Genomic DNA, 25,497 nt, shown 5'->3' on the forward strand with positions numbered 1-25,497 from the left:
CTATTGATCCAGCCCATGGCACGATAGGATATCGGGCTGCTTTGGGATCCTGGGCACTTCCCTGGCACTGCTCCTGCTGCAGCTGAGCCAGCTGGGGATTCTTCATGGCCACGGGGAGACAATAATCCCAGGGGAAAGGAGGAGAATTCCCTCTGCACGTGCAGCAGAATGCTGCAATGGCAAATGGGAGTGAGCTGAGGATGAGTGTGGAGAAGGGGGGAGGAAGGCAATGGAAAATGCTGAGCTAGGTGCAGGGAGTTGATTATGGCACTCACACCTCCTCCTCTTCCTCCTCTTCCTCCTCTTCCTCCTCTTCCTCCTCCTCCTCCTCCTCCTCCTCCTCCTCCTCCTCCTCCTCCTCCGGGCAGATTTTCCCTCTAAGCACCTTCTGGCTGCCAGGCTGAGATAACAGGAGGTTCAAAGGAAGCATTTGACAGAAATATGAACCTGCCTTCTCTATAAACAGGGTGACTTTTCCTCAGCTCTTCCAGGTCATGCTCAACATCAAGTTCCCATCACTCTGTTACCACCCCTGCTGCTGGAGGCTCCCTCCCTGCTCTTAGGAAAGCAGCTGAAGGGTTTTGGTTTTTTTATAGATAGGGTTTTTATAAAAAGGGTTTTGGTTTTTTATAAATAACACACATTGCATCCCAGAGCATCCCAAACTCTGCTCCATAGCCAGAGACGGTTGGAGCAGCTCCAAGGGACGAGCCAACAAACACTGGGCTTTAAATCCAGTCTGAGGACAGCAGTATTTTGTTATTTTGGAGCAGGCATTATTTGATAAGCACCAAGAGGGTGCCTTTGTGTTGGCCATGCAGTTCCCAGACACAATAAACACCCCTCATGCCACAGTAAAGAAGGAAAAAACCTTTCCCTTTGATTTCTCCTTTTCCACTGGTGGACAACAAAACTTTGGGGCAATAAACTTTTGTGGAATCCACGACATCCCAGCACCAGCAGAACTGAACAACTCGAAGCCCCAGAAGTACAAGCAGTATTTTGTTTTCTGGTTGTTGTTGATCAGTGATGCTCAGTCCAGGATTTGGAATGATTTTTGTGCCAGCCCAGCTCAGTGTTGAGATATTCCTGAAATTCCATCATAAAATTCCATCATAAAATTCCACCATAATCCAGACGTCAAATAATTACAGGAGGGTTGGCATCAGGAGCACAGATAAGGCTTTACCAATTGATCACCAGCTCCTGTAAAACCTGGATATCTCTGCACTAACACATCCAAATGTGGAGGGGGGAGAAGTTATTCCCAAAGCTTAACCTCAGTTTTGTGGGATTAAATCCCATTGTGCCATTTCCCTTCTCTGGGGATGGGATGGGGCACTGGGTGTCCCTGGATCCCTGGAAATGTCCAAGGCCAGGCTGGAGGCAACTTCCCAGTGAATCCTGCAGCCAACCCAAGGTGGGAAGCTCCTCGGGAATGCCGGGCTCGTTTCTCAAATGCTGATGAGGTGCAAAGAGGAGCCTGTCAGGAGCAGCACCAAGGGATGGCAAATATCCTTCCCCCAGCTCCAGGGGCTTTTCCGCAGCCTGTCAGAGCTGGGAATGTCAGGATCCGTCCCCGGCACTGCCAGGGAGGTGCAGACACAGCCCTGGAGCGACTGGAGAGCGGTGCCAGAGAAACATCCCAGAACTTCTGGAAACAAATTAAATCTAATCCAGAGGCTGAACCGGCTGGGGTTTATGGACTCTGTGAACTCCCACACGGGTTTTGCACAGCTCCTCCGGCTTCACAAGCTGCTCCTGGCCTTCCAGCCCCTGCTTCTCATCCTTTGTGTTGCCCGGAGGGACTCGGGGTGCAAACACCACCCAGGGATTTCTCTGCTGGCAGCAGACCTGCAGCTCTCAGTGCTCCAGCAGTGGCCATTCCAAACGGGATTTACTTCCCTGCTTAAGCAGGTATTTACATGCCTGAGCATCCCACCCTCTGCTGTGCCTGGGCAACAGAATTATCCCCATTCCCACAAGTTATCCCCATTCTCACTCTTTTCCACAGGAATTATTCCCCATTCCCGCTGTTTTCCACAGGAATTATTCCCCATTCCCGCTGTTTTCCACAGGAGTTATCCCCATTCCCACAAGTTATCCCCATTCTCACTCTTTTCCGCAAGAATTATCCCATTCCCACTGTTTTCCACAGGAGTTATCCCCATTCCCGCTGTTTTCCACAAGAATTATCCCATTCCCACAGTTTTCCACAGGAGTTATCCCCATTCCCACAGTTTTCCACAGGAGTTATCCCCATTCCCACTGTTTTCCATAAGAATTATTCCCCATTCCCACTGTTTTCTGTAAGTTATCCCCATTCCCACTGCTTTCCACAAGAATTATGCCATCCCCACTGCTTTCCATAAGAGTTATCCCCATTCCCACAAGAGTTACCCCATTCCCAATATTTTCCACAAGAGTTACCCCATTCCCAATGTTTTCCACAAGAATTATCCCATTCCCACAGTTTTCCACAGGAGTGGGATGGGATCCCGGGTGACGTGCCCACCCTACAGGAGGGACACACCTCCTCCTGCCAGAGTGAAGGCACTAATTGCCCCAACACTAATTGCTGCTAATTATCCACTGTGGACAGACCTCAAGAGACCAAGCCTCCAGCAGGTGAACGGGAACAACCAGGGGAAACTTTCAGTGAATTAAACCCTCAAAATGATGGACTAAACACTAATGATAACGAAATTAACACGAATGATGGTGAATTAAACACTAATAATAACGATTTAATGAATAATGAATTGATTTAACGAATAATGAATTGAACGCTAACGATGTCGGATTTAACAATAAGGATGCAAAGAGGCTGAGTTATTTCCTCTTCCTCCTCCCAGGTACACCAGCACCTGGCCCCAGCATCCCCTGGCACAGCCCACACCCTGCCCAGCAGGACTGGTGTCCCACCCTCTTCAGCTTTAAACCCAGATCCCTTTTATTTTAAACCTTCAGGTCATTTCTGCCCCGGGCAGAGCCTTTTTCACATCTCAGACACAGCCTTTGTCCTGGGGGAGCTGATTTCTCCCCGCTCAGAGCCCTCCCAAAACACAGCCTGACTTCCAGCTCCAGCTCCAGCCGCCCCCTGCACCTTTCCCTAATTCCAGGCACTGCTCCTGGCTGGAGTTTGGACCTTGGCTGTGATTTTCCACAGGGATAAGCAGCCCTAATGCAGATTAAATGAAATTCCAGCGCACACAAACCAGCGGGGTAAATATCAAACCATGGCCTGATGTCACAGCCCAGGAATCCCAAAGGCACCGAAATGAAAATACCACAGGGAAAAGCAAACCCAGGAGTTCTGGGCAGAGGGAAGAAGATATTCCAGGAGAGGATGCAGAGACAAAGAGAAAATCCTGGGATACTCTGAGATGGGTTTTCCTCATGCCACTGCTGTCAGCCAGTTTTGGAAAACACAGCCCATGTCATGTGGGTAAGATTTGCAAAATAATCTAAACAAGAATTAACATTCAAGCTCCCCACACCACTTATTTAATTTCTGGCTGTCACCTGTTTGCTGATACCACGTGGGGAAAATATTTGGAGGGACCAATGTCCACGTGTGGGCAGGTGGGGAAATGTGAGCTGCTGTCCCCATGGGTGTCCCCAACAGGGATTCTTGGTATTGCTAAGAAACCCTTAAAAAAAACCAAACCCAAAACCTCACATAAAACTGCCAAGAGTTTCATTACAGCAGCACAGTCCTTTAGGAACGCAACCTTTGTTCTTACTTTTTTTTTTTTTTTTTTAAACATAATTAACTTTGCCACAGCTTCTGACACTCCCCAGCGATCCCAACCCGTAGTAAATCCACGGAATTGTTTTTTCCTGGTCCAAGCTTCCAGAGGCACCTACCTGGAAGGCAGCAAACCACATGAGCCAGTCGAGGCGATAGTGGTAGGGGGAGATGAGGCACGGCCTCCTCCTCAGGTCCCCGGGCTTGCACTTGAACTCAAACTCCTCCCAGACTGCTGTGGGATCATTGGGATCCAGGCTGGATGTTCCCTGAAGGATGACTTCTGTCCTCTCCTTGGTGATGCTGTGGGGTACAACGGGATGCTGTAATTCGGCTGGAATCGCGGAAAAACCATCAAAACACTGAATGGTTTGGGTGGGAAAAGTCAATCCAGTTCCAACCCCAGCATCTCCCACTATTCCAGGGTGCTCCAAGCCCTGGCCCTGGGCACTTCCAGGGATCCAGGAGCAGCCACAGATTCTCTGGGAATGTGTGCCAGGCCCTCCCCACCATCACAAGGAAGGATTTGTCCCCATATCTCAACCAAAAGCTCTGGCTCATGAAAGTCCACGTGGAACACTGGCCTGGAGGTACAGTTGGATCCTGAGATCCAGAGAACCTCTGGATCCTGGGACTTCCTTCTCTCCAGCAGCAAAACTGAATCCCACGCCCTTCCTTCCACCACCTGCAGCTGTTCCAGCCCAGGGGAGAGCTGTGATCCACACAGAGGATTCCTACAGGACAGCTGGCTCTGCGGCTCTGCATCAGAGCAGCTCACGAGCATTCCCACTCCCACATGGCTCAGCTGCAATCCCAGCGTGGAGCAGTGGGAATGGCAAACTCCAGGCCATGGAAACACCACCCTGGGGTCCTGGGTGAGCTACCAGGGACACCCACCTGCCCCGAGGAGCTGCTTTCCATAGGGAACACGGAGCTACAGAAACCTGCCCTGCGATGATCTCCAGCTCTCAACGCCCCTCGGATTCTTTCTGCTTTGATTTTGCCTCCTCCAGCCTAAGAAGCTGAAAATTTGGGAACAGACACCCTCCACCTTCCACCCTGCTGGCTCCCAGGGAGAGAAGCTCCCAACCTAAGGAATGCTGAGCATCTCTTCTTATAATTGTTCCTTCCACTGAGGAGAGCTGGGCATTCTCCAGCCAAGCTCCATTTTATGCCCTGGCCTGAGTTCTGAGCTTAGGAACGCCCTGTAAATCAGGGAATCATCAAATTCCCAATAAAAGCATGGTCCTACTGTGCGATTCCAAACCTGTCAGCTTTCACATCGTGGCAGATCCCTTACAGGTTGAAATCCTGGTTTTATTGGTTTACACAGGCTGGAATTACAGACACGTCAGAGCAGAATTTCAGCACGTGCTCTGTGGGGTCTGGTAACTGCTGAAACAGAAACCCAAGGCTGCAGAAGAAAAAGGACAACGACCCAAACAAAACAATCTCCTGGAGCTTCACCACTCCAGCCTTCAAAGAGGTTCGGGGGTTGTTTCTCTTTCTCTCAAAAAAGAGGAAGTTTTCCACATTTTTCCGCATTTTCCACAAGTGTTTGTTTTTAATATTTTTGTTTTCTATTTTATTTTTTCCCTGTCCACAGAATTTTCTGCTGTTTGAAAAACTGAGGAAAAGATTCTGTTCATTTGATGTATCCTCAGCATCTCCAGTGCTTGTGATGGGAATTGTTCCTCCCCTTCACCGGGGAGGCCAGACCTTTAACAGCCAAACTGCTCCACCTTCTGCAAAATATATTTATTTTTATCTATAGATCTATATATGTTTATATATGTCTATATATATCTATATAGATATCTAGTTCTAGTTCTAGTATTTTTATTATTTCTATTTCTATTTCTATTTCTATTTCTATTTCTATTTCTATTTCTATTTCTAGTATTTCTAGTATTTCTATTATTTCTATTTCTATTTTTTCTATTATTTCTATTTCTATTATTTCTATATTTCTATTTCTATTTCTATTTCTATTTCTATTTCTATTTCTATTTCTATTATTTCTATTTCTATTATTTCTATTTCTATTTTTTCTATTATTTCTATTTCTATTATTTCTATATTTCTATTTCTATTTCTATTTCTATTTCTATTTCTATTTCTATTTCTATTTCTATTTCTATTTCTATTTCTATTTCTATTTCTTCTATTTCTATTTCTATTATTTCTATTTCTATTATTTCTATTTCTATTTTTTCTATTATTTCTATTTCTATTATTTCTATATTTCTATTTCTATTTCTATTTCTATTTCTATTTCTATTTCTATTTCTATTTCTATTTCTTCTATTTCTATTTCTATTATTTCTATTATTTCTATTTCTATTTCTATTATTTCTATCTATTTCTATTTCTATTTCTATTTCTATTTCTATTTCTATTTCTATTTCTATTTCTATTTCTATTTCTATTTCTATTTCTATTTCTACTTCTACTTCTACTTTTATTTCTATTATTTCTATTTCTATGTCTTTACTGCTGCTTTCTTCTCTGGAGCCTTGGCCAGAGCCCATGCCAGAGCTCTGAACATCCATGGTCACCCTGGGCAGGTGGTGGCAAAGCCTGCAGAGAAGCCCAGCCCTGCTGTTGTCCCTGGAACAATGTGATGATGCAGCACTACTTTTCAGCATTTTTCCAGCCAAAAAACAATCCCCCCAAAAAAACAGATGCTTAAAATCCAGCCCAAACCAGTCTGGTTCCAAACAGTTTCCCTTGTCCATCCCACCTTGCAGCCCTGAGTGGGATTTCCTCATCTGCTGATGGCCCTGGCCTCTCAAATCTTCTTTTATTATTTTTTTTTTCATACTTTGGTCTCCAGAGTTTCCTGGAGCAATAAATTTCCCAAGCCATTCATTGGAAAAATCTGCTACCAAGAGCTGCTGTGGATGTTTCCAGGAGGGAGAGCAAAGGAGTGCAGGGGAAGAGCAGCTCACCAGAAATAAAGAGGGCTGGGGATGGTGAAGATACCCTGGGTGAACTCTCCTGTGGATATTTTCATCCTGCTCTTACATTTGCTACGTCGATGGAATGAGCTGACTCACAAACAGCTCAGAGAAAATAAATTCAGTGGGAAAGGAACCTGCTCCTTTTCTCCTTCTGACTCATAAAGAGATAATCCATAAATTGGAATTCAGTGGGAAAGAAACCTTCTCCTTTTCTCCTCATTTCTCACAAGCAGATAGTCCATAAATTGGAATTTAGTGGGAAAAGATACTTCTTATAAACAAATAACCCATAAATTGGAATTTAGTGGGAAAAGATACTTCTCATAAACAAATAACCCATAAATTGGAATTTAGTGGGAAAGGAACCTGTTCCTTTTCTCCTAACTTCTCACAAGCAGATAGTCCATAAATTGGAATTTAGTGGGAAAGAACCTTCTCCTTTTCTCCATCTGTTCCATGTTCCAGGCCTGCTGGAAGGATTTCTCGTTAGGTTTAAGGCACACAGGGTGCCTGGCTCTGGAACACCCTGGGGAGAGCTCTGGGATGTGCCATTAAAGGCCCAAGGGTACCTCCCGAAGGCTCCGTAGGTGTTGACAATCCTGAGGGGGTTGAAGGAGGTGTTCATGACCTGTCTGGGGTTCAGCAGGTTCAGGACCACCGGGACACTGAGGGAGGTGATGAGGAGGCCAAAGGAGATGTTCAGTACCCTGCGCACACAGGAGCCTGTGGGGGACACGAGACCACACCAGAGGGAGGTGACTGCAGTGCTCTGCTCCCATCCCATCCCATCCCATCCCATCCCATCCCATCCCATCCCATCCCATCCCATCCCATCCCATCCCATCCCATCCCATCCCATCCCATCCCGTCCCGTCCCGTCCCGTCCCATCCCATCCCGTCCCGTCCCATCCCATCCCATCCCGTCCCATCCCATCCCATCCCGTCCCATCCCATGCCTTTATCCCATCCCTTTATCCCATCCCCATTCCCATGGTTCCTAGAAACTGGGCAGAGTTAAAGGAATAGAGCAGGGATTTCTTAAAAGCCCTTCCAAGGATCCACCTTGGGCAGTACCGGAGCCTGGTCGAGGCTACACCCAAGGTGGACCCCAGGTCCAGAGTTTTCACTTTTATGACTTTTGGTCCATTTCCATCTTGGGGTTCATTGTCCAATTCCAGGTTCTGCAGTCCCATCCCTTTCTCTTGCTTTTTGGATAATTGTCCTTGTCCTTGTCCTTCTCAAGCTGGAAATGATTGTTCTGTCTAACTACACTGTGAGGAGAACTCGCTAACACTTAATATGAAATTCAGAGTTACACACTAATGCAGTGCAGAAAATATAAAAAATCTGAAAAATAAAAAAGCTAAAACTTAAAGCACCACCCAGGCCACTCATGGGGGCAAAACCACCCCGACCTTGGCACTGGCCACTGGCACTGCTGGGATCTGCCTTTCTCTAAATAGTCTGAGCAAGGGCTAAAAGGAAAAATGTCTAAAATGTGACATCAATCATGGCTTTAATACCTGGAGAAAATCCACAGCTGGCACCTGCACCTTGCTCGGGATCAGCCGGGCTTTGTGGAGTGCTGGGGCTGCTCCTGCTGCCCCGAGCTCTGCCCATCCCCAGAGCTTTTCCTCCTGTAAAATCCCAGTTCCCCCCACTGCTGGAGGAGATGTGTGTTGCTGTGCCAGCAGCTCTGGGCTGGGGTTTGCAGGAGCAGCCCCGGGCTGGGCTGGATCCCAGAAATTTGGATCAGACAAATAAGCAGAGGTGACCCCCGAGGGGCTCCTTCCCTCATGGCCCTCTTCGATTTATTTAACATTAACAGCCAAAGGATCAGATTCAAAGCAATTGTGTGGAGCTTTCCCCTTATCTCTGCAGGAGAGGGATGTTTATTTGAACCTCTCTCAGAAGCTATTAATAATTGTTTAGTCTGAGAACATTTCTGGAGAATCCTTTGAATTGGGCCTGTCCTTACCCCCTGTGATGCTGCCTATGAGGATTTGGGTGGTTTTTTATTTTTTATTTTTTTTTTAGGGCTGAACTTCTTTCCTTATAATTCAAGAACCTCACCTGGCTCCTCAGCAGTCCTTGGCCATGGAGGGACTGCTCCTCCTTCAGCCACTCAATCACAGAGAAAAATGAGATAATTCAGGGAAAAAAAAAATAAAACCTTGATGGCAAAGATGGAGCAAAACGTGGCCACAGGAGCCAGTGGGATCTGGATGGGAATGGATCAGTAGGAATCAAACACTTCAAGGATTGGCCTCAGAAAATCAGGACATGGCTGGGAGCCCTCCTGTCTTCTGTTCTGGTGGCCCAGGAGGGCTCCTCTGAGCCTTTTTGGCACCCATCAGCACCAGCTCGACAGCCCCTGCTTCCTTAGCAGAGAAAAGAGGCAGGAATTCAAAATCTGGGATGTTAGAGACACCCCACCCCTTCTGAGGGTGGGACACAGCTACACCCGGAGTGGGGTGTACAATTCCCCTTGCCTGGACACCCTGGCTCAGCCAGAATTCCTGGAGAACGTCACAGAAAAGGTGCAAGTTCCTCCAAGCAGGATCTGCCTCCCCCTCACTGTGACTCCCTTCGGCTTAGCCTCCCAAAAAGAAGCTGCAAGCCGCGGGGTTCTTTGGGGTTGGAGGCATAAATGGAGTTGGGAAGAAAGTTTTAGAGACTTCCACAACCTCTAAAACAAAGCTCCAGGAGGGGAAAAGCTGATGAAGACCTATTCCAGCAGAAATACTTGAAATAAAAGACACAAAATCTAACGGAGCTGCACTGCTGGAACTCCCGTTTTTGGTTAATAAGCTACTTCTTGGTAGAAAAGACTGGAGACAGATGCTGCCTCTTGTTGACATTTTTTCCTTCCTCTTGACAGATGTTTGGGATATTTAACCCCAGCAGCTGTGATTGTTGTTGATATTACAGGCAATTTGTTGCTTATATGCGGTTTATAAAAATGCTGCAAACACCACTCTCCATCTGTTCCACAGCCTCATGAGAAACATCCCAGTGCTGCTTCTCCTGGATCAGGGCAGCTTGGGAAGCGCCTCTGGAAGGGGGAATCGGCCACCTCGAGCCCTTTTTTCCACTCACAACCCTCCTTGTATTTGCTTTTTTTTTGCATTCATGGGATGAACAGGAGTTCTCCTTCCTGGTTTGGGGAATTCTCTCCTCACCACGATGGTGGCCACGCTGCCAGTGGCTCATTCCACCATTCCAGGATGCTCCAAGCCCTGTCCTACCTGGACTTGGGACATTTTCAGGGATCCAGGGGCAGCCACAGCTTCTTTGGGCACCTCCCCACCCTCCCAGGCAGGAATTCCTTCCCAATATTGCACCTATCCCTGCCTGCAGCCAGCTCAAAGCCATTCCCTGTGTCCTGTCCCTCCATCCCTTGTCCCACGTCCCTCTCCAGCTCTCCTGGAGCCCCTTTAGGAACTGGAAAGGGCTCTGAGCTCTCTCTGGAGCCTTCTCTTCCCCATGCCTTGAAGGAAGGCAAACGAGGAGAACAAATGTGAGAACCCAGCCTCTAACCCCACCTCACATCCCACTGGGTGCTTCATCCCTGACTTTAAACTGCCAAAGTTAAAAAGAAAAATTAAAAAATGCTAAGTTAAATCATTCTACTCCACATTCCTATTTTGAGTTTGAGTCACTGGGGGCAGAGCAAGGATTGACTTTCAGGAGCTGCAGCTGCCTGGACTTGCTGTGAATTGATCCTGTAGAGGACACGTCCCAAAGCAATGTCCCCATGGCAATGTCCCCACAGCACTGTCCCCACAGCACTGTCCCCACAGCAATGTCCCCACAGCAATGTCCCCATGGCACTGTCCCCATGGCACTGTCCCCATGGCACTGTCCCCACAGCAATGTCCCCATGACAATGTCCCCATGGCAATGTCCCCATGGCACTGTCCCCACAGCAATGTCCCCATGGCACTGTCCCTACAGCAATGTCCCCATGACAATGTCCCCATGGCACTGTCCCCACAGCAATGTCCCCATGGCACTGTCCCTACAGCAATGTCCCCATGACAATGTCCCCATGGCACTGTCCCCACAGCAATGTCCCCATGGCACTGTCCCTACAGCAATGTCCCCATGACAATGTCCCCATGGCACTGTCCCCACAGCAATGTCCCCATGACAATGTCCCCACGGCAATGTCCCCATAGCAATGTCCCCGTGGCACTGTCCCCATGGCACTGTCCCCATGGCAATGTCCCCACAGCAATGTCCCCATGGCACTGTCCCCATGGCACTGTCCCCATGGCACTGTCCCCACGGCAATGTCCCCATGGCACTGTCCCCATGACAATGTCCCCACAGCACTGTCCCCACGGCAATGTCCCCATGACAATGTCCCCACAGCACTGTCCCCATGGCACTGTCCCCCCAGCAAAGTCCCCATGGCACTGTCCCCATGGCACTGTCCCCATGGCACTGTCCCCATGGTAATGTCCCCACAGACCCTCACAAACCAACCACCACCCTCACATTATGAGCTCCAGGCACCTTTTTCCCCACGGAGGAGCAGAACTTTACCTCAAATATGAGAACTTTGGAGCCAGGCACACCAAAATCCCAACTTTTCCCTGTCTGGGAATAACTCACCCAGGGAAATCCTCTGTTCCTGTGGCCCTGGGAGCTGCAGCCGTGCCACACGTTCCCTGAGCCGTGAGCTGAAGAGGAGCCCCAGGCTGGCATCATCAAAGCAGGCAATGCTGGGCACCATGGTCAGCCAGTTCAGGAAACTCAGGTTCCCACTGATGATCAGGAGCACCTGCATGGGAAAGGAGGAAGCGTTGGATCTCCTGAAATGCCAACAAAAACACGTGGGGATGGATTTTAGCATCCCAAGATGGATTTTAGTATCCCAAGATGGATTTCAGCATCCCAAGAAGGATTTTAGCATCCCAAGATGGATTTTAGCATCCCAACGTGGACCTCGCTGATCTGCTGGGCTGGCAAAGCCTTCCTGGAGCCCAGGCTCATCCCAAATGTGCTCCTGGTTCACAGCGTGAGCTCTGCCTGTGCTCTCAGCACGGAGGGACCAGCCAGGGGACAGAGTGACTTGATCTCCACAGAGACCGGATCCCCAAAGTGCCTTGATTTCCAGAGTGACTTGATTCCCAAAGTGACTTGATTTCCACAGAGACTGGATTCCCAAAGGGCCTTGATTTCCAAAGTGACTCAATTTCCAAAGTGACTTGATTTCCATTGTGCCTTGATTTCCATCGTGACTCAATTTCCAAAGTGACTCGATTTCCACAGTACCTTGATTCCCAAAAAGTGACTTGATTCCCAAAATGTGACTTGATTCCCAAAGTGACTTGGTTTCCGTGGTGCTCCCATGGGAATCACCCCCTTCCTGCTTATTCTGAGGGATCTGAGACAGCAACGCTCCTAAAACCCTTTAGGAGGAAATCCTGGAACTTCTGATTAAAAAGAAGCATTAAATACAGAAATGTGCATTTTAAGAGGCAATATTTTGTTTTAATTTTAGCTCTTATTGGCCGTTTAGGAGAATATCTTGCATGTGGTCTCCCAAAATAGCACTCCACAATACAAACATCAAGAACACGGGGACAGTTTCAGCCTGAGGACTTTCAGCCAGAGTTCTGATTAAAAAATCCATGTTTTCTCATTAAAAATGACAACAAATAAACGCTAAGAACATGTGATTTCACATTTTATATGACTGGCACCACGGTTTCTGACATGGTGATTTGCAAGTTACAAGTTTTAAAACCCCAGCAGGACTCTTCAGAAAGTCACAGACTGTTAAAAAGAAAGGAGAGCTCTGACCAATCACAGCAAGGAACAAAAACCCCAACTATTATTCCCTTAAAAAAAATTATAATTTATGCTGAGTCGGATAGTTATAAGGGAACAAAAAAAAAAAAAAAGCAATTTCTATCTGAATTCCAGACACATGTTGGGTCCTGGAAGGGAATTTGTTACAGTCGAGGTTTGGGGCTCACCCTGTGACCTGAATGTGATTTAGCTCGATGCATATTAATCAGCCTGGCTTGATTATCACACCTCTCACTCGGGGAGCTCTGCTCCTGTTCCGAGGTGATTTTGCCTGGTGCAGTTGCAGTTGTGTTAAGAAAATCCTTCTGTGCTTTGCCACTTGTGGTTCCCAGCTCTGCAGGAGCCCCTGGGTGGTCCATGGGAGGGTTGTTTTTTTTTTTTCTTTCTTTCTTTTTTTTTTTTTTTTTTTTTTTTTTCCAGGAGTGATTCACCTCTCTTTATTGCTTGGAAGTCAGGAGCGGGGAGCTCTTATTTCCAGCAGCCCTGAAAAATCAGGGGATTCAAAAAATAACACGAGTTTGGCGTTTTCTGGGCTGGGGTGGAACCGTGTGGAGCTGACACGTTTTTAATTTCAGTGCTTCTGGCTGAGGCTAGGGGCTCACACCAGCTCCTGCTCACGCGGGGCTTGATGGAACCACGGAACCCCTCAGATCTGCAAGGACAAACCTGCAAGGAATTCCTGCTTCAAAGCCAAAAAAAAAACAAAAACCCGGGATTTGCCAAACATGCTGAGGGGTGGCGTCCCATCAAGAGGCTTCGTGGCTGTGTTGAATGAGTTTAATGTTATTTCATCATCATCCTCATCATCATCATGATCATGATGGAATGGTTTGGGTGGGAAGGGACCTTAAACCCACCCCCAACACTTTCCACTATTATCCCAGGCTGCTCCAAGCCCTGTGCAGCCTGGCCTGGGACACTTCCAGGGATCCAGGGGCAGCCACAGCTTCTCTGGGAATCTGCCACCCTCCCAGGGAAGAATTCCTGCCCAAAATCCCACCTATCCCTGCCTGCAGCCAGCTCAAAGCCATTCCCTGTGTCCTGTCCCTCCACCCCTTGTCCCCTGTCCCTCTCCAGCTCTCCTGGAGCCCCTTCAGGCTCTGGAAGTGGCTCTGAGGTGTCCCTGGATCCTTCCCTTCTCCAGGTGAGCACCCCCAGCTCTCCCAGCCTGGCTCCAGCCCTCGGATCATCCCTGTGGGCTCCTCTGGATTTGCTCCACATCCTCATGCTGGTGGCAGTGCTCGGGGTGGGAGTCACCAGAGCAGGGGATGGATGTGTGCGTGGCACCAAGGGTGAAGCTGAACCCCACGGCAGCAGCATCTCCCAGGATTTAGGGATCCACTGCCATCCAAACCCCCGTAGATATTTCCCCAAATCCTGCCTTTCCTGCATGAAACCTCTGGAATTTCCACGTGCTGCTCCCTCAGAGCAGAGCCGTGCTGGCTCCGGTTGGGATGTTCAGTTTAGGATGGATTTCCCAGGGCAGATCCCTGCTGGAAGAACACGGGGAGCTTCCCTGATCCTTCATCAGCTGAGGAGGGAGAATTCATCCCCACTTCCCACAGCAATTCCAGCCTTTGGCTCACGACACCTGGACTTTTCCATGCTCCAACCACCACCAAACTCCAGCTGGATCTCCAGACCTCCATCCTCATCCATCCTCAGCCTTGATTTGTGTTCCCGGAGCGTCTTTTCCCTTGCTGGACAATATTGAAACTCCCAATTACACCAACCAGATGGGATCAACCCCTGTGGTGATCGGGAGAAATTTTTTATTAAAGCCCAGTATTAATCATGGTAATTGGGGAGGAACTTTGAGGTTATAAAACTACAGCATGTCTAATGAGCGAGCTCCTTCTAGGAGGAACTGAGGGTTTTAATCTAATAATGTCACTTTTATGGATTATGACTGGAGTTTTATGAAGTGTGATATGAAATACAGTGGATTCATGGCTCTCGCTGGATTAATTTGGAAAAGTAGTTTTCCTGGTTCTAGGCCCAAAACCAATTATTCCTCACATTTCTGTCCCCTGCCCCGTTACCAAACCCTTCTGTCAGAAAATGGGCACCTCCAGCCGTAACTTTTTTACAGGTTGGGTTTCTTTGTTTGGCTGGGGTTTTTTTTTTTTTTTTTTGTTTTTTTTTTTTTTGTTTTTTTTGTTTTTTTTAAATCCCAGGTTGTTACAAACATCCAGTAGGCAGAGGAAGCTCAAATTCCATGGCACAGGCTGGAAATTTGTCTAGGAGGGACAAAAACAAACTGGAAACTCTTAAACACAAGCGAGGGCTACCTGGAGCTTTTCCTCAGCTTGGGGACAGGATCACCTCATCAGGGACAGGGGCTCCCTGATATGGAGCCATTGGCACAGAAAATCCAAAACTGGAATGTGTGGAAGGAAAAAAGGAGACCTTGAGAACCATCCAGTCCTTTCTGCTGCCCCAAAGTAAGAGTCTGAAAGTCAAAGAGATTCTCTACCTTCACTGGAGGGTATTTTGTTAAATTATTCCTAGAAAAATGCTCATATACCTGGTTTTCCTCCAGAATTTATCATAGGAACAGACAAAAATAAAAATTGCCCTTAAATAGCAGCAACAAGAATATTTAATTTTCCTCCATTATGTATTTAATTTCTTGTTAACTCCTTAATTGGCCATTTGTATGAGGATTTAATCTCCGCTGTCCAGTGCAGAGAAAAAAGAGGTAAATAATCACCTCTGTGTAGACAGGAGATGGTTTTGTGAATCCCAGAGAAACTCAGAGAACTATTGGATGCACCAGGAGAAAAAGGAGCAGGTCAGCTTCTGCTGAGGAATGAACCAAGCATGGACACAGAAATGCACAATCTTCACTAAAACCCGTCCTTGGTCTGGGTCAGGCATCGTCGCATCACAAATTGCAATCCCAAATTGTTGTCCCACACCTCGCATTTAGGTTTGGTTTGAACGTGCAGCTATGGAAGTGTCTCCCTCCAAACTGGTTTTTAATTTGTTCCTAATATGAGCCAGCTGCTGGAGTTCTCACAAATTGTGGTTTAGAGGGACTTAAAATCTCACCCAGTTTCACCTCTTTTTCAGGGACACCTTCCACCATCCCAGGTAGCTCCAAGCCCCGTCCATCCTGGCCTTGGACGCTTCCAGGGACCCAGGGGTGGCCACAGCTTCTCTGGGAATCTGTTCCAGGGTCTCCCCACCCTCACAAGGAAGGATTTTTTTCCAAGTCTGAGTCGGGTTGTTACAACCAGGGCACCGCAGCCCTTCCCAGCATCTCAGCAGGACCCTGCTCCCTCCAGCACACACCAAGGAACGGTGACATCCCACGAGCAGCTCAGAGCTCCTCAGGAGCTCTTGGAAAAACACCCCAGGATCCATCCCGAGGCCGGGAGTGCTGGAAAAGCTGCACGTTGTTCCCCCGGAGCAGGCCTGGGTTCCTTCACTCGGCGCTCGTTCTGATGAGCTCATTCCAGCCATGAAATCCAACAGCTCCTTAAAAAGTCCCTGCATCCATTCACGCTCCAAGTGCTCCGCTAAACAGCTCCATCCTGCTCGTTAAAAGCACTTTTATGGCACGTGCAGAGCTCCAGTCCAGCAGAAGGGCTCTGCTCCGGCCGTGTCTCCACGTGGGGATGTTGGAAAGAGCCCCAGAGCTCCGCGCTCTGCCCTCCACCTGCCTCCTCCATGGGGAGAGTAGCTTGGGAAGCTTTTTTATTTATTTATTTATTTATTTATTTATTTATTTACTTATTTCCAATCAGAAGTTGTGGATTCATCAAAATATCAAATGGGCCAGGCTCAGCTCTGAGTGTTTTGCCCAGGATGCTCAGAGACTGTTCTGCATCATGGGACACCCTCCACTAGAGACCAGGCTGCTCCAAGCTCCATCCAGGGGCAGGGCAGGACAGGGCAAATCAACTGAAAGCACTTACCTGATTGTAAAAAAAATGACTGAATTACTTTTTTTTTTTTTTTTTCATTGTCAGCACAACTGTAGGTCTTCGCAAAGTACAAAATTTTGATTAATTTTTGCTTGTTTTGGTTAAAACCAGCAGATGGTTTGTGATATCAAAATCAACTTCCTTCCTGAAAAGTGAGGAATGCACACACGGACATTTTTTTTTCACAGCTCCCTTTCAAACCGCTTTCAATCTGGAGCTGGGCACCCAGGAAACAACTTTAAAAAAAATAATCCCAAATATTTGGGATGGCACTGGCAGAACTGGGCAATTCCTGCCTATTCAAGTTGTTCTGGGAGCATTTTGCTCCACGTTTTTATTTTCCCTCTCTGCTGAGCTCTGCTCCATGCTCGGATATTAAGACATCATAAGAAAAATTCCATCACAGCAATGAATCACTGACTGTCACCGTTCTCCAGAAGGTGAAAATTTAGGGTTATAAAACTGTCAAAACTCTGAATAGTTACACAAGGGGGGGATGTGCCTCTGGAAGGGGATGCAGACAAATCCCGCTGGAGCTGTGGGATGCAGCCTCAGGAACAGCCATGGCAGAGCCCAACCCTGTGGGAAACCACAGGGATGCCAAGAGGGGATGGGGGATTGTCCCTGTGACCCCCCTGGGGTGGGTGGAATCTTGGAATTATTGAGGTTGGAGTCATGGAATTGTTGAGGTTGGGATTATGGAATCATTGAGGTTGGAATAACAGAATTATGGAGGTTGGAATCACGGAATCACTGAGGCTGGAATCATGGAATCACTGAGGTTGGAATCACGGAATCACTGAGGCTGGAATCATGGAATTGTTGAGGCTGGAATAATGGAATCACTGAGGTTGGAACTGTGAAATCACTGAGGTTGGAATCATGGAATCACTGAGGTTGGAATCACGGAATTGTTGAGGCTGGAATAATGGAATCACTGAGGTTGGAATCATGGAATCACTGAGGTTGGAATTACGGAATCACTGAGGTTGGAATCATGGAATCGTTGATCCTTGGATCATCAAGCCCAACCATTGCCCCACCACAGCCAAGGCCACCACCGACCCCAAGTGTCCCCAGGTGCCACCTCCACACGGCTTTGAAATCCCTCCAGGCACGGGGATTCCACCCTGCACATCCCTTCCCACAAAGGAATTCCTCCCTCATTTCCAACCACGTGCAAACCAAAACCAAGAGCAGAGGTCACCTACTCAAGTGGTGGAACGAGGGATCTTTAGTTCTAAACAGCAGCCAGGATGAGGAATTCCACCCCAGGCATTCCCAGCTCCTTGCTCCTCCCCAGAAGCTTCCAGGCATGCCGGTTTTGGAGGATGGAACCAACCCCCAGCTCCACGGGGCCTTTCCCACCCAGCTCCAGCAGGACCCAGGCACTGCCAGGACCAACCCTGGGCTTGCTGAAAGCACAAAAACCATTTTCATTTGCCATTTCGTGCTGCTGAGCCAGGATTATCCCCTAATACCAACACACAGGAAAAGAAAGATTCAGGAAAAACGTTTTCCAGCCCTGTAGAAATAATCCCGGTCTGAGGTTTAATTACAGCCTGGAATGGGCTGTCAATAGGCACCAATCAATAACTCCATTACACAGAGCTCCCTTGTAATTAACGCCGGATGATTACTGAGTGAGCAGTAATAAAGTGGAACACATCAAGAGTAGAAAGTGAAAGCCTTTTCCAGAATATCCTCCTCCCTACTAATTAGGACATTTTTCACCAGGAGATGTGTGGGTTCAAAATTCCCTCTGTGAGAAATGATGTGAATTAAACCCTGCTGTCAAATCCTGGATCAGCCCAAAGTCACATGGAACTGTTTATATTCCTTGATTGAAGGAATGCTAAAACACTTCTGGCAAAAATGCTTCCATTCCCTCTCCCCATCCAGGCACTGCAGGCTCCTTTGAAAATCACTTTCCCTGCAATATTTAGAGGTATTTAACAATTGCCAAAGTCAGAGCGAACCCAATTTTTTGGGGGGAAGGAGAGAAGGAGAACACATCAGAAAAAAAAAAAAAAAATCTATCCTGATAGCAAACATCTTCTCTAGTCTAGGTCTTGGTAAAATTTGGATGAAACTGGTATTAAAGACAGAACTGTGGGGAAAACAATGTTCTGGGGAATAAATATTGATGGGAATGCTGAGTGTGGCCAATGTCAGACAGCCCTGGCACAGGGAAACGGGATCTGTGTCACAGTCCCCTTCCAAAAGAATTCAAATCCCAGGTTTTGGTTTCACCGACTGTGGACACATCTGCAACAGCTGGATTGGGACTCTGCTCCCCAAATTCAAGCCCAACACGCATTCAAACCCATCTCTGCCTTTTCAAGCTAAAAGGAAAGGACGTGACCACATCCGTGGGCACGGGGACAACGCAGGGAAAAAGTCAAGGATGTCACATCTGATCATCCTGACACCGGCCTGGAAAACACTGGTGGCTTCCCTGATTTGGATCTTTCTGCAGCTGCCTTCCTTGCCTCGTTAAATCCATAATTTTGGGTAACTTTAAGCTCTCAGCAACATCTGCAGTGAAATATTTCACTTGGGTTGGATACTCGGTGTCACTGGAAGCCAAGGCTGGGTGAGTTTCCAGCTCTGGGATGACCTGGATTTTTCCAGCAAACCAAGAGCACGTTTTGGGGGGAACACACGGAGCTGATCCCTGAGCCCGTGGGGATGGAGAAATGGGAAACACTTGTGGCTGAAAACACACCAGGAAACCCCAGCCTGGTGCTGGCTTTGGGGCTGGGCAGCATTTGATTTTAATAAAGCCAGGCTGCAAAAGCCTGGAGGATAGAAAAAAAAAAAAAAGTGAAGGACTGGATATAAAAAAAATTTATGGAAATGCTAAAAAAAAAAAAAGAGGGGAAATGTGAAGGAAGGGCAGAACAGCCTCTGTGCCTCGGCATCTCTGCAGCAAGGCACCAGCTCTGTCCCAGATCCTTCTCTCATCTCTGCTGGAAAATGGCTTCAAAAATAAATTTAAATGTATTAAATTAAATTTATCCTGTGATAAATATGGAATCGAGGAATCTCCTGAGCTGGGAGAGAGCCACAAGGATCATTCCTCGGTGAGGATCTGCCACAGATTTCCCAGAGAAGCCGTGGCTGCTCCATCCCTGGAAGTGTCCAAGGCCAGCCTGGACAGGGCTTGGAGCACCCTGGGATAGGGAAGAAGTCCCTGACAATGGCAGGGCTTAGGAATGGTCACTGAGGTCCCTTCCAGCCCAAACCATCCCAGGATTCTGGGATTGCAACTCCTGGTTGTAACCACCCAGGTCACTGACACATTTCAATTACAAAATGCCCGCCCACTGGACATTGAGCCCTCGTTAAATTTTCTGAGGTCAAAAGAAGAAAAAGCAGGAAAAACAGGCGTTTTCCCACTTTCCTTCCATCCCAGATGGCAGCTTAGCGATCCCTGAGCTGTCAGAGGTGGGGACTAAATAAATAGCAAATGAAATGTACCCTGGGCAAAACCAGAGATGCTTAAGAGAACACAAAATGTGTTAAAAATCACATTTTTATGCTGCCATGTGCAGCAGTTTCTTTTCAGCCCTACTCATAATTCCAGTTACAATGGGAGCGAGGTGTAAATTATGAAATGGTTAAAAATAAAAAAAAAAAAAGTTTTGTTCAGCTGTTCAGCTTTTTCCTTCCTTGAGCAGTTGGTTCTATGTGGGACAAAATGATGCTGGGATGGAGGCAGGGAAAATCATGAGAGATGGGGATGCTCGTTGCTCCAGCTCTGCTGGGGGAAGCCTTTATTTTATTTATATGGATTTATTTACTTGTAGGAATCTGAAAGAAACCTGCAATACAGGGATTGATGGAGTCTGTTCAGCACTACATAGGAACAGAAGCCAAAAGAAACCCAAATCCTGCTTTTAGCTTCACAGGGGAAGACAAGGTGCTCCAAAGGGATGGGATTTAATAAACTCCATCTACTTCTGAGCCTGCTTCCTGCACAAATGAGGATTTCAGGGCTGCCTGAGGAGCCTGGCTCCTCCTGGGAGCTGTGAAGATCCCATCCATAAAGAGATGAGTGCAGTGGGTATTTCCTGGTAGCCTCCTCCTGCTTTTCCCAGCCCGGATTTGGCCCGTGGCAGATGGGATCACATGAGCTGTCGATCCCGGAGGATGCAGGGGAGGAAGCAGAAAATGCCACCCACTTGTAAGGTCACAGCTGCAAGATCCCTGCACTGATGGCTTACATATGAGAGGAGCCTTGGAAGAGGAAGGAAAATATTCCAGGCTGGATATTCCAAGCAGAGCTGTCACCAGAGGGGGAAAAGCTGCCCCAACAAACCCCAGGGGCAGCTGTGCTGTTATCAGGGAAAGATGCTCCCCTGCAAAATTGCTGCCCAGGGCTTGAGGCTTTCCAGCTCCAAGGAATCTGCAGCAGAGGATGCAGTGCAGCTGTCCGTGAGGAAGTTCCTGCTCTCCACAGTGACTCATCCCACAAAACCCAAGGGCATCCACATCAGCCATGGGGGCTCGCTTTCAAAGGTTACTCATTATTCACCCGCAAACTGGGTTTGTCAACACAGGGGGAGAGAAAAAAAATAATCCACCACTGCCTCATCCTGTGATTCCAACAGCCTGGTCCAGCAGTGCATAAGGAGATGAGCTCCTCTGAGCCAGGTGCCAGAGGGACAGAGACTGGGAATGAGACACCAGGACAACAGAACGTGCCAGGCACTGCCCGGTGCTGCTGGAATAGCCCTGGGGAGGGATTGATAAGAAGGAGCAGGGATCTGAATGTTCCCAGACTGCTGAGCTGGGAAAAGATGCAGGGAGGTGAGAAAAGATGCAGAGAACTGGGTGGGGGGGGGGGGGGGGGAGGGGAAAGAATGCAGAGAGTTGGGAAAAATGCAGGGAGGCAGGAAAAGATGCAGAGAATCTGGGGAAAGATGCAGGGAGCTAGGAAAAGATACAGGGAGCTGGGGGGAAAATGTAGGGAGCCAGGAAAATATGAAAGGAATCTGGGGAAAGATGCAGGGAGCTGGGAAAAGATACAGGGAGCTGGGGGAAAAAAATGCAGGGAGCTGGGGAAAGGTGCAGAAATTTTGGCTGTTCTAGTTTTCTTGCACCATCCCCACGGTGCTCAGAGCTCTGGCAATGTGTGCACAGCCAGTGCCAGGTCAGGACACGGATCAGGAGCAGGACAGAGGCACCTGGAGAGGTGGGAGCAGATCTGCCCAGGTGTCCTGGATGGATTCCGCAAGGGGAATCTGCTCAGCAGCCCCGGAAGCTCCTGTTGGGTGGGCATCTCCATCCCACACCCTCAGGCCGTGGATTTTTTTTCTGTCTGGCTTTGGAGATTAATTTCTCCTGACAGCGAGAAGGAACCCTGAAGGTTTCTGCAAACCAAACTGTTTGGGAGCCAAAGCCAGAGCTGGGGCCAACTGGGCTGGGAGCAGCAATCCCAGAGCTCCAGGATTCCCTGCTGGAGCACGGGCTGTGCCACAAGGCATTCATCTCCCATCTGGGATGGGAAATGTCGGCGTGCCCAGAGAGCACAGGGACAAATTAGAGCCGTGCCCAGGATTTTCCAGCCGGGACCCCATGGAGGTGCTGCCCAGCTGTGGTCACAGCTGCTCCTTGCTGGCGTCTTGTGGCGGCAGCGCCGCTGTCACCGTGCTGGGGCTGGGGGGAGCTGGGCACTGTCCCCAGTGGGGACAGCCCAGGGACAAGGGGGGCTGGCGTGGATCCAGGGAGAGCCTTTGGAACCGGCCCAGAGGTGTCCCCTGGTCCTGAGGAGCCTCAGGGCTCCTCGTCCTGCTCCAGGAATGGTCTGGGAGCGTTGATGGAGGAACTGTGACACTTCCGTGGTGCAGGGTCACCACGGGCTTTGGCAGCTCAGGATGGCAGGAGAGGGACAGGAAGAGTGACACGGGTGACACGGCACCCCCGGAGATGGCAGCAGAGGCACCTGAGCCACACCCAGCCACTCACCTGAGCCACCTCAGCTTTGGGACATCGCTCACCTGACCCTGCCACACCCACTCCTGACCCAACGCACTCACAGAAATCCCTCCCCAGACACAAACACTTTTCCCAGCTTGTATCTTCAATAAAAGTACAGGTTATTTTGGCTGCCACACGCCGGAGGTTTGCACTCAGGAGCTGCTGCAAGGGAGGAAAAGCATCAGGAGAAGCAGCAGAACCACAGGAACATCCCTGGAACAACTTCCAGCCGGGATATCTCCACCAGAGCGTGGCCAAGGGCAGCCCAGGGAAGCCACCACAAGGACTCTCATCACAGCAGTGGCTGCGTGTGGAGGATTTCATTTGGCACCCTTTGGAGCTCTCATAATCTTTTCCTTTATGATTAATATTAAACAAGTCATATTCCTTATGGAATTTCCTAACCCTGTCTGTTTATATTTTTCTCTACATCAGAGTTAATATTTTAAGATCGCCTCTTTCCCCCCACCCCCCTTTTATTTCACGTTCATCTGTTTTTTCTCATTTTATAAATCAGGTTTCTTGTTTAGTAGTCATGACAACATCTGCCTGCGGTGGTTACACCACAGCCTGGGGCTTTTTATTTTCTTTTCTGCCCCCAAGCTGCCTCAGAGGAGAAAAAAAAAAAAAAGAAAAAAAAAAAAAGAAAACCTTTAAATAAATAAAAACATAAAATGAAAGGGGCAAGTTGGGAACCTCCTCCTCCTTTCCCTCCAATGACCCACTTCAACAAGACTTCCCAGCATGGTGGGTGAGGACTCACTTGGCTTTAATCCTGCAAAGTCTTATCCACTTAGTTCACTTCAATGGGAATACTCGGAGAACACCGAGTCAAGCACATATGAAAGTCTTTAAAACCTTGAGGTCTGGGCCTGAGAGGCACAAAAAAGCCAAAAGCTGGAGCTGCATTTTCCTTCTGGGCGTTGAGGGTTGGGGTGGGATGGGGTGGGACGGGGATGTGCTGCTCCCAAGGGGAGGATGGGGTCACTTCCAGGAGATGTTGGAGTTCAACATCATCATCCTCTCAACATGGACCACCATGAATCCGGCCAGCACAGCCACCCCACGGCTTTGGCATCTCCCGTGCTCTGGATTCCCAAAAAAACTCCAGTGGCTGGAGGCAGCAGGACCCACCTTCACACCCTTATTTCAATTAAACCCTGTCAGGACAACCTGGAGATCAGGCAGAGGAATTCCAGAGCAAAGCAGCATCACACCACCACACGCATTCCTAAGATCTAGGGAATATTAAGGGATGCATTTCTCCCCCCCACCCCCCCCCCCCCCCCCCCACTAAACTCAGTATTCCAGTATTCTGGGCACCAGAATCTCGGAGGGAATTCAGCCTTTTGGGAAAACAGGAGTGGGTTTTATTTCAGACTTCTCCCATGAGCACAGTGAACAGCCATGGAGTTATGGAGCTGTGCTTGCCCACGGAAAGACACCACTAAAATTCCAGGGAGTTTTTCTAAAGAACTCAGGAACACTGAGAGCCACCCTGAATCCAGAGGAGGCAACGAGGAATGGGAAAAGGCCAGGGATTGAACAAAGGCAGATGAAGCTTTAATGCAGCAGAACCTCTGGGAGCCCTGGGACACTGAGTGCAGATGTTCCGAGGTCGCTGTAACCTGACTCCAAGAAGGAAGAGGATGTATTCCTTAAAATTCCCCGTGGTGCTTTAATTTACTGCAGCCTCGCATGTGGTGATCACAGGTGGGGTTTCACACTGACCATAAACATGGAGTTGGGGGGCAAAAGACTCCAATCCTTTCAGCTTTGGCTGCCAAGGCCCTTGAAGAACAGATTTCCATTAAAACATCTCCTTTTCCCTGGCTTCAGGGAAGAGAGGAAAACCCTCCAGCAGGGATTCTGCAGCACCAAGGACCTGATGGCCACCAGGACCTGAGAGTGCCCAGCCAGGACTTTCCAGCTGATCCCCTCCTGCCTGGGTGGAGAAGGGGAACTGGGAAGGAACACAACATTTTGAAGCTCCAGTTCTCATCTGTGGTCATGTTTAGTTGGTTTTTTTTGTTTGTTTTTTTTTTTTCCCCAAGTGAGCTCTCTCCATCTTCAGGACCCCAGTGTCCCTGCAGTGTGGGCCCTGCAGTGTCTCCAGCACCATCCCTCTGCCCCTGGAATCCCAGAGATGGAGCTGCTTTGGATGCACTGGGCTTCAGGGTGCCCCCCTGACCCTTTTACCTTGGCTCTGCTCCCTCTGAGGTTTCTGACTTCAGGGATGATCCGTGTTGGATGAAGAGAGGATGGATGTGTGGAGATTACAACTGCTTTTCAAGGGCTGATATGGAATAAATGACATTGATGATGCCATAAAAGCAATCCCAGGCTCTTTCCCACTCCCCACTCCTGCCATTCCCAACCCCATCCAGACAATCAATGCAATCTGATTTGTTTTTCCCAGAGGAAATTTTGAAATTGCTGTTGATTGAGGCATCCTGAGTTTTCTACTGCTCCTGGATTTTGGCATCTCAGAGGAGCTGGCAGCTTCTCTAAGGGTGACCTTGATGTAGAACCTGCTCTAGGGGGAGGTGTCCCTGGCCAAGGGGAGCTCTAAGGTCCTTTCCAACCCAAAGCATTCCAGGATTTTATCGAATCCCTGCCCCTATCTGCTTGTTTGCTCACAAAGTGCAGGGAATCCACCCATGAGCCATCCCAACCATCACTGCCACACCACGCTGGCCAAAATTTGGGACAAAACATTCCCAAACTGCTCTTTTTGTGCACTTTCCTCCCAGACTCCCTCAGCCTTTCCATAACTGGCCCGATCTGGGATTTCTCCCCGTTTCCAAGTTTTCCTAATCAGAGCAGGGTGTAAATTTAAAGTGCCACTTCTCTCCCTGAACTGCTCCATGTGTGGACACCAAGCCCAGACCAAACCCACGTGGTTCCTGAAGAGATTAACCCGGCCCCAGAGGGAGTTTCAAGCGTGGAAAAAAGTTACTCAGGGACATGGACAAAGCAGCACCGTGCTCCTGGAAGAGATGGAATTACAATCCAAGAGGAAAGCAGCAGAGGTGAGACCTCG

General features: G+C 48.4%; 1 protein-coding gene across 1 annotated transcript in view; it reads right to left on the reverse strand.

Moving 5' to 3' along the window:
- Positions 1–25,497, reverse strand: part of LMF1 (lipase maturation factor 1) — a 147,624-nt gene that overhangs the window by 12,605 nt on the left and 109,522 nt on the right. The window contains exons 7-9 of the mRNA XM_062503441.1: positions 11,335–11,503; positions 7,284–7,437; positions 3,871–4,054 (exon numbers count right to left, since the gene is read on the reverse strand). Of these exons, the coding sequence (XP_062359425.1) occupies positions 3,871–4,054; positions 7,284–7,437; positions 11,335–11,503 (507 nt within the window). The remainder of the gene's footprint in view (positions 1–3,870; positions 4,055–7,283; positions 7,438–11,334; positions 11,504–25,497) is intronic.

This window comes from Cinclus cinclus, chromosome 16, assembly GCF_963662255.1.
Source record: "Cinclus cinclus chromosome 16, bCinCin1.1, whole genome shotgun sequence".
Lineage (NCBI taxonomy): Eukaryota > Metazoa > Chordata > Aves > Passeriformes > Cinclidae > Cinclus > Cinclus cinclus.